This window comes from Conger conger, chromosome 7 (genome assembly GCF_963514075.1).
Source record: "Conger conger chromosome 7, fConCon1.1, whole genome shotgun sequence".
Lineage (NCBI taxonomy): Eukaryota > Metazoa > Chordata > Actinopteri > Anguilliformes > Congridae > Conger > Conger conger.
The window spans coordinates 57,867,416-57,876,902 of NC_083766.1; the positions used below are offsets into that span (position 1 = coordinate 57,867,416).

At 49.0% G+C, this 9,487-nt stretch overlaps 1 protein-coding gene across 1 annotated transcript; it reads left to right on the forward strand.

Annotated features, from left to right (window-relative positions):
* Positions 1 to 315: 315 nt before the first annotated feature.
* alg5 (ALG5 dolichyl-phosphate beta-glucosyltransferase) lies at positions 316 to 9,110 on the forward strand. The gene is made up of 10 exons (XM_061247509.1): positions 316 to 662; positions 1,101 to 1,272; positions 2,110 to 2,156; positions 2,471 to 2,539; positions 2,813 to 2,905; positions 3,496 to 3,609; positions 5,240 to 5,299; positions 5,855 to 6,006; positions 7,775 to 7,860; positions 8,282 to 9,110. Exons 1-10 carry the CDS (start codon positions 597 to 599, stop codon positions 8,395 to 8,397), a joined length of 975 nt encoding a protein of 324 aa, XP_061103493.1. The 5' UTR covers positions 316 to 596; the 3' UTR covers positions 8,398 to 9,110.
* The last annotated feature ends 377 nt before the right edge of the window (positions 9,111 to 9,487 follow it).

Consider the following 9,487-nt stretch of genomic DNA (forward strand, 5'->3'; position numbering starts at 1 on the left):
CAATATGAGCAGGAACCTATACAAACCTGACAGTTCTACCATGCTGAGTGACCATTGTATGAATGATCTCATACCAATGAGCAGGATGATTAGTTCAAGAATATTATTAGCTTTGTGAGAATTCACATTCAGATCTAAATACTTAAAGGTCTAAAACAGAAATATTTGATTGAATTGACCATTCTTTTACTGCTATATCAAGCACATTAAGTTAATTGGCAATAGGACCTCCAAGCCAACAGTGGCCGCTGTCGCTCTGTAGTTCACTTATACTCGCCGGATTTCCCTCTTGCAGCGATGTGGTGATGTGTTCTTTTCCAAAGTGACGAAAGACTTCCGCGTAGGTGTTTCACTGTGAGTGGAAGTAAAAGTTGAATGAGAAAACACAAATCTGGGCTACCAAACGAAACGGGGTGGCATGCCGCAGTTTAATATAGCTAATTTACCTAGTTGGTTGCTTCGGTAACGGTACATTATATGAAGTCCAGTCTACCTTGCATTGTGTCAAAGTGCAGTCCATTACAGTTACCTGTTTTCTGTAGTCTAGTACTGTATTGCTGTAGGGTTAGGGTCTCCGTACCCTGGAATGGACAGAGATGGATTGCGGATTGTGTGAACTGATTCAGTGTCTGGCTGCTTTGGCAGTTGTGGCTTTAATTTTGGTAAGTGACGTTCATTATTTGTGTCTGTAGGTAGCCAACTCCGTTCAATTGAATGCACATAGCCCAGCCAGCAAGTTTTGAATCTTTGTGGTGTCGTCAAGTTAGAATCATTACTTGCTGGCTAACTTCGATAATTTGCTAAAAATGTAACTTAAAAGCTAGCTAGTTGCTGTCTTCCGTTCAATTGTATTTTACTGACGATCTTGCCAAAGTAGAGACTAGAATGGTTTCCATGTACAATGACAGTTGGTTCACTCAATCTTTGAATGTACATTTTCTGTATTGAAATCAATCAAGTTATAGGTGATTATATATATGTATATATAAAGTGGCGGGTCAGCATGCCTTGATATGGCTTATCGGTTTTAGTGTATTTTTTGTATTGTTAATGTTACGTCATAATATATTTGTATTATTTTTATACTTTCCCCTTTGAAGGTTGTATTAATCGCACACTTCAGTGCTTCGGGTATGGTTGATCTGAGACGTCACGAGAAGGAGAAATATTTCCTCTCCGAAGATGGAGAGAAGGGAACATTTCCCAGTCTCCAGGACCCCTCTTCCCGGGAGCTGTCTGTGGTAGTGCCGGCCTACAACGAGGAGCTCCGGAGTAGGTGTCCTTTGCTCACATCGCCGACTGTTGCATTGACTGCTGGGTAACATAATACTATTGTAGTTGGGGAACCGAGCTTGTAGCTTTGAGCTTCTAGGTTTAATTCCTAGGTGGGGCACTGCCATTTCACCCTCAAGCAAGGTACTTGAATCGCTTCTTTTGAATCGCTTCGCTTCATGTAAAGAATTCCTTTGGCAAATGAGCATCTACGAATTGCCTAAAATTTGAAACTGTAACTGGAATAATGTTGTTTAGTTATTTAATTATTTTGTTCCGGCTCATCAAGGATACATCGGAAAGTAACTCCCTACGCATCTCAAAACCTGTTCTGATTTTCAGTCTCTTACCTCAGAGAATAGGAATTTGATCAAACCTGCACTTTTAAACTTATAACACGTCTGATCTGACTGAATGACCTACTCAGGATACCTGATGTTCTGCCCTACTGTACATGTCCTGTGTCCTTCTTAATGTCTTTATAAATAATCTTTTTGTTTTCATTATGTTCATACACCTAACAAGGGGCTGTGCCTTTTTAGATATGGGTGTATAAAGCATTAGATTCCAGCCTCTATACGGTAGCTGTCAAGTAAATGAAATACATGTACATCTGGTCAGACTGTGACAGAAAGGCATGATTGAGCTTCCTGTGTGTGTCTGTGTGCATTTGTAATAATAATAATAATAATAATACATTTTATTTGAAGTGGCGCCTTTCTAGACACTCAAGGTCACCTTACATTGGGCAAAATACAAAATAAACATGGTAAAAACATGCAACATATCCAATAAAGAATAATTAACAATTATTTGTGTGCGTCTGTGTGCTTTCAGTGCCCGTGATGATGGAGGAGACCATGGATTACTTGGAGAATCGACAGGTAATCAGGCTGTTTTTCTGTCAGACATTATGTCATTCACACATTCTGCAGTCAGTGAACATCCAGAGAATGCCTGTGTTTTAAAAGGACAGTGAGCAAGATTTTGTTGTGATTTTCATCTTGTACCGCCAACAAACAAAAATACGGTTTATTTTGGCTCGCCTGTGTACATCTGTTGGCAACCTGTGGTGGCAACCTGTGGCTTACTGTATTTGTTATATGATGGGTTACACACGTCCATACACCAAACGACCACAAGGTGGCAGTGTCTCCTGAATAATGTGAAGCTGCAAACATTTTATATCTTGTTTCAGAAACGGCAACCTTCATTTACCTACGAAGTGATTATAGTTGATGACGGCAGTAAGGACAAAACCACGGAGGTACTACATCTCACATTTCATACATTATGATTTCATTTTAAAATGGCTGACTTGTATTGTAAATTGATTAAAGCACTTTCTAGAAACAAATGAACACATTAATTAATTTAGCAGCGTAAAGAGGTATTGGGTAATATACCCTTGCTGGTGGAGAGTATTTTGATACTGCAGAATAATGGAATTAGGGTGAATGTCTACTGCTAGCGTGGTGTTTGTGTATTGTGATGATAGGGCAACACGTGGTCTCACAGTGGGTTACTTCCGCACTTCTAGGTGGCCTTGGAGTACACTAAGAAGTATGGAGCTGACAAAGTGAGGGTGCTGACCCTGGTGAGGAACCGTGGGAAGGGTGGAGCTGTGAGGATGGTGAGTGTGCTGGGTCATGACCCCTAACCCTTGACCTCTAACCCCTGACCCCAGGACTCTCACTGTGCTGGGGCAAGCAGATGCTGTCTCACATGTCTGGTGTGACTCTGTACATTGTCATCTTCATAGAAGTTGAAAAGGAATTTTTTTGCAAGAACTGTGTTTCGGTGTAGCTGTTTTTGTGATATTTATCTCAATGTTATTTTGTATTTACCTTTCTATAATGATGTTTCAGTACCCTGAAAAGCATTGCGCATTTAAAGTGTGTTGTTGTTGCTGCTGTCGCTGTGTTGCTTTTGTTGTTGTTGTTGTTGTTGTAGTTGTTGTAGTTGTTGTTTTCGGTTGTTGTTGTTGGTGTTGCTGAACCTCTGCTGCCACTGCTGGTGTCGGTGTTGGTGTTGCTGCTGCCACTTCTGGTGTTGTTTTTTGATATTGTATTTGTGGTTGTTGTTTTCTTGTTGCTGCTGCTGCTGTTGCTGAACCACTGCTGCCACTGCAGTTGTTGATGTTGTTGTTTTTGTCATCGTTGTTGCTGCTGGTGTTGGTGGTGGTGTTGTTGTTGTTGCTGAACCATGCCGTTGTGTGGACAGGGCACCCTCAGCTCCAGAGGAAAGCTCATCCTGATGGCGGACGCTGACGGAGCCACAAAGTTTGCCGACCTGGAGAAGGTGGAGGCCGGCCTGCAGGACATCAGCCCCAAGCCGGTGAGTCCTGTGCTCTTACCGCACCACACCGCATCCTACCCTACCGTACCGCACCACACCACACCGTACCGTACCGCACCGCACCGCACCCTACCGCACCGCACCCTACTGCACCGCACCCTACTGCACCGCACCCTACCCTACCGCATCCTACAGTACCGCACCCTACCGTACCGCACCCTACCGTACCGCACCCTACCCTACCGCATCCTACAGTACCGCACCCTACCGCACCGCACCGCACCCTACCGCACCGCATCCTACAGTACCGCACCGCATCCTACAGTACCGCACCCTACCGCACCGCACCCTACTGCACCGCACCCTACCCTACCGCATCCTACAGTACCGCACCCTACCGTACCGCACCCTACCCTACCGCATCCTACAGTACCGCACCCTACCGCACCGCACCGCACCCTACCGCACCGCATCCTACAGTACCGTACCGCACCCTACCCTACCGCACCGCATCCTACAGTACCGCACCCTACCGTACCGCACCCTACCCTACCGCACCCTACCCTACCGCACCCTACCGCACCGTACCCTACCGCACCCTACCCTACCGCGCCGCACCCTGCCGCACCGTACCCTACCGCGCCACACCATACCGTACCGCACCCTACCGTACCGCACCGTACCCTACCGCACCCTACCCTACCGCGCCGCACCCTGCCGCACCGTACCCTACCGCGCCACACCATACCGTACCGCACCCTACCGTACCGCACCCTACCGCATCCTACCGCACCGTACCCTACCGTACCGCACCCTACCCTACCGTGCCGCACCCTGCCGCACCGCACCGTACCCTACCGTACCCTACCGTACCGCACCGTACCGCACCGTACCCTACCGTACCGCACCCTACCCTACCGTACCGCACCATACCCTACCGCACCCTGCCATACCGCACCCTACCGTACCGTACCATACCGCACCCTACCGTACCATACCGTACCCTACCGTACCGCACCCTACCCTACCGTACCGCACCGTACCCTACCGCACCATACCCTACCGTACCGCACCCTACCCTACCGTACCGCACCGTACCCTACCGCACCCTACCGCACCGTACCATACCGCACCCTACCGCACCGTACCCTACCGCACCCTACCCTACTGCACCGTACCCTACCGCACCATACCGCACCCTGCCGTACCGCACCCTGCCGTACCATACCATACCGTACCCTACCGCACCGCACCCTACCGCACCGTACCCTACCGCACCCTACCATACCGCACCCTGCCGTACCGCACCCTACCGCACCCTACCGCACCCTACCGCACCGCACCCTACCATACCGCACCCTACCGTACCACACCGTACCCTACCGCACCGTACCGCACCATACCGTACCGCACCCTACCCTACCGCACCGCACCCTACCGCACCACACCCTACCGCACCACACCCTACTATACCGCACCCTACCGCACCCAACTGCCTTCTCCTATCACCTAATGTGTTAGTCTCCCAGCCGCTAGAAGTGGCATTGATCAATAAACACACAAAATCATACAGCAGAAATGGCTGTCCCATCACACACACATTCAGCGGTTACTGTCTGTTTTATAATAGTGTGAATAGTGTCATGTTAACGCTGATTCTGATTGGCAGGAGAACATGGCCATTTCCTGCGGCTCTCGAGCTCATCTGGAGGAGGAGTCTGTTGCACACGTATGTCTCACCTGGGTCAGGTATACTCCAGTCTCCTGTGGGTACTGTGTATGCTAGAACCTTCTAACTCTGGCCTGCAGGGTGTGCTGCAGGGGGAAAGTGAATGGTAGTCGGGCCTCTTGCAGTGGGTTTGTTTCGGAGAGAAAACAGCCTTTGTGAAGGCAACGATTTTGCACTGTGGTTTAGAAGTGTCATCACCTGGGTCTACAGATTCAAATCAGGGCTAAATCTGGCAGTCTGGATGAAACGGTCATACAGAGGTGGCAAGGGTATTCAGGAGTGACTCATTCAAGTCCACGGGTCAGAAAGTTAAAGTCCTGCCTTGTGTCTTCCACCCAATTAATTCATTCTCCTGACTGAAGAAAAATACTGTGGAGGACTTTTACTTTCTGAACCCGGATTCTGCACCCCTACAATTGTATATAACATTCTGCATTCTTCCACTGAACAAAGTAGGCCATCATATTGCAGTGATGATATGTGTATAGATCGCATGTGGAGTGATTTCTGGAGAGCGTTCGCTGATCGCCGTGTCTCCCCTCCCTCTCTGCCCAGCGGTCGGTGTTCCGCACGTTCCTGATGTACGGGTTCCACTTCCTGGTGTGGTTCTTCTGCGTGAAGGGGATCCGGGACACGCAGTGCGGCTTCAAGCTGTTCACCCGCGAGGCGGCGCTGAAGACCTTCTCCTGCCTGCACGTGGAACGCTGGTACGTCCCCGCTGGGGTGTCCCCGCTGAGGTGTCCCCGCTGAGGTGTCCCCGCCGTGGTGTCCCCGCTGAGGTGTCCCCGCTGAGGTGTCCTCGCCGAGGTGTCCTCGCCGGGGTGTCCCCGCCGTGGTGTCCCCGCCGAGGTGTCCTCGCCGGGGTGTCCCCGCCGTGGTGTCCTCGCCGGGGTGTCCCCGCCGTGGTGTCCCCGCTGAGGTGTCCTCGCCGGGGTGTCCCCGCCGTGGTGTCCTCGCTGAGGTGTCCCCGCTGAGGTGTCCTCGCCGAGGTGTCCTCGCCGGGGTGTCCCCGCCGTGGTGTCCCCGCCGAGGTGTCCTCGCCGGGGTGTCCCCGCCGTGGTGTCCCCGCCGAGGTGTCCTCGCCGGGGTGTCCCCGCCGTGGTGTCCTCGCTGGGGTGTCCCCGCTGAGGTGTCCTCGCCTTGGAGACCGCCGACGCACCTCGGACCGCCTGAGCGACAGTCGTCTGGCCGTCAGAGGGCTGCCAGTTCGATCCCGCCCTGGGCGTGTCCCTCGAAGTGTACCCTGAGCAAGACACCTAACCGCCATGGATTATTACCGATTATTGCGATTATTACCCTGCCGCTGACATACAGAAATGCTCATAAGCAAGGCAATAAAAACAAACACAAAAAACAAACAAACAAACAAATAAATTGTCCACGCAATGCATCATTCAAATACACGTTTGCTGCATTGTTAAAGAGGACACGTTTAGGCATGGGTGTACAGAATTAGCACCTGAAATGATCAGGCACGCACCGTTTATGTACATTAAAGATGCTGGTATTTTAATATCTGACGAGCTGGTTGATGCCTTGTGAATGGGTTAATGAGAACCATCAATTGTAAAGCGCTTTGGATAAAGGCGCTATATAAATGCCAACCACTTACTATTTACTTACTAAAACACCTGGGACCTGTATCACAAACCAGGATTACCACGCTCCACCCAAATCTGGAACATGGACTGAAGTAAAAAGAGCTGTTCCTTTACCATTAATGCCTCTCGTTCTCCCGTTCACACACACTCGCACACAGATGGCGAAAAGGCCCCTCGCCCGGGTGCATGGATAAGCTCCACAGTCTCTGATCGGGGTCTGTGTTTCATCTCTCTCTGGCGACCCCTGGTGGACACGTGCATTTCATGTCCAAGGCGAATATAAAAAGGTCCTCCTCTCACTCAGCTCTGTGCGAGCTTGGCTGTGGGCGGCAGTGTGAAAAGAAGCAGGCTGGTGACATTGCGTGTTTCAGAGCAGACCACGGCTTTCTTCATTCTCTCTGAGGGAGAGGGAGAGGGAGAGGGAGGGAGGGAGGGAGGGAGGGAGGGAGGGAGGGAGGGAGTGTGTGTTTACACTGAGAGTTGGGTGTGAGGGCGGAGGGCTGAGATTCTTGGCTCTGACGGAGTTCAGTGGCGGTACGGAGCGTTAAAGAGCAGAAACCTGGCCTGAGACGGCCAGACCCTCCCAGATGGCCTCGGTGTTTGGCAAACACAGAGCGAGGGTTTATTTTAGACCCTCCTGTGCCCTGGACAGCCTCACCTTGGGTTTCTGTGTGCGGTTTCTGCCTAGCGACCGGCCCTCCCGCAGATTTGAGGGCCGTGCTAGTATTTAAATCAGGGCTGCCCAAACCTGTTCCTGGAGATCTACCGTCCCGTAGGTTTTCACTTCAGCCCTAATTTGGCACACCGCTTGCTGACTGAATGTGGTGTAATCACACACTTTGCGTGTTGACGGAGGGCGTGTCTTTCTCTCCAGGGCGTTTGATGTGGAGCTCCTTTATATCGCCCAGTGCTTTAAGATACCCATCGCAGAGGTGGCCGTCAACTGGACCGAGATTGAAGGTGGGCCGCTGTCGGACATGAATCGCTCCTGAATACCCTTTCTGTTGCCGCTGCGGTTACATTCACTTTGTCTGTCTTTTTATCAGATCTCTTCCATCTTAATGAGTGGATAATAAATTCATAAATAATACAATAATTTGTTATTTAGCTCACATACATTTGATTAGACGTAGCAGGGGACAGTCCTCCCCTGGAGCGATGTGGGGTTAAGGGCCTTGCTCAAGGGCCTAACAGCTGTGTCTTATCGTAGCCACACCTGTGCTGGAACCACCAACCTTCTGAGTCCCAGTCATGTACCTGAGCTTAGGCTACAGGCTGCCACTTTAGTGTCCAGAGCCATTTTTTTATGTTTGCTTTAAAATGTCTGCTGTGGTTATGTTTCCTTTGTGATCGTTTTTCTCTCTAATCTCACGTTTTCCAGGGTCCAAGCTGGTCCCGTTCTGGAGTTGGCTACAGATGGGCCGCGATCTGGTGTTTATCAGACTTCGCTACATCACTGGTGCCTGGAAACTGGAGTCGTCGCGGAAAGCAGACTAGCGCGCCCACGCGGTTCTGAATTTAGGACGCGGAGGAGCGCGGGTGGATGGATTTCGCGTTTCTCCGTGTTGAGCACGCACACCGACGATGCCGCGACCTTCACGGGCGCTGTACTCAAAGCCGTTTTTATCATGTTACCTTTTTTACTGTGACAAAGAGGCACGAAGAAGAGTCCTGAGAGAACATTGCTTTGTAATCAATCGATCATATTTTTATTTTGTATCATTGTTTTTTTTGGGTTTGAAATGTAATAGCCGTTTTTAATTTGGTTTCTCATTTGGAGTATACTGTATGCCTACCTGTGGGTGGGCTTTTCTTTCTTTCTTTGGACTAAAGAAGCACTGGACAACTTGTACCAAATAATTAAAAAGCAACGAATAGTTACTGGGTTGGATGTGTTTTATTCCAACAATCCAAGTAGGAAGCACTTGATCATTACAGAAATGATGGTCAATGTAAGGTCAGCATTCAACGTGAGAGAAATATAAATCTTGCACTTGTGAACTTTCTTTTTGAAATCATACTGTAAAATAAGTTGTCCAGCTGGTAACTCGTTGTCTGTACAATTTTAATACCCCACCCCAAAAAAGGGCAGATGATAATTCGCACTATAACAATAAAATGTTAAAATTAATACACAATGTTTCATAGGAAATGTAGAAACAGTAAAATGTACAATACGAAATATACAATTAAAACAAAAAGTACTTTTACATTTCAGTGTATGTATACTTATGTGGCCACTGACACTTGGAAGACCGTACCATAACGCTGTTCACAAATACCAGCATCTATAATGTGCATAAACAGGGCGTGCCTGATCATTTCAGGTGCTAATTCTGTACACAGCGTTAATTCCCCCCAACCCATGCCTAAACTTGTCCTCTTTAACAATGCAGCAAACGTGTATTTGAATGATGCATTGCGTGGACTATTTATTTGTTTGTTTGTTTTTTGTTTGTTTTTATTGCCTTGTTTATGAGCATTTCTGTATGTCAGCGGCAGGGTAATAATCGCAGGCTCCCAGTTTAAAAAGAACGGTTCAATAGTAGTTCTGCGGCTTGAATCTACGTGAAGTCCCATTATAATT

Coding starts and splice junctions, on each gene's coding strand:
- alg5 (XM_061247509.1), top strand. CDS start 597: ATGGATTGCGGATTGTGTGAACTGATTCAGTGTCTGGCTGCTTTGGCA. Junction 2,540..2,812: donor GTAAGGACAAAACCACGGAG/GTACTACATCTC, acceptor CCGCACTTCTAG/GTGGCCTTGGAGTACACTAA. Junction 3,610..5,239: donor AGGACATCAGCCCCAAGCCG/GTGAGTCCTGTG, acceptor TCTGATTGGCAG/GAGAACATGGCCATTTCCTG.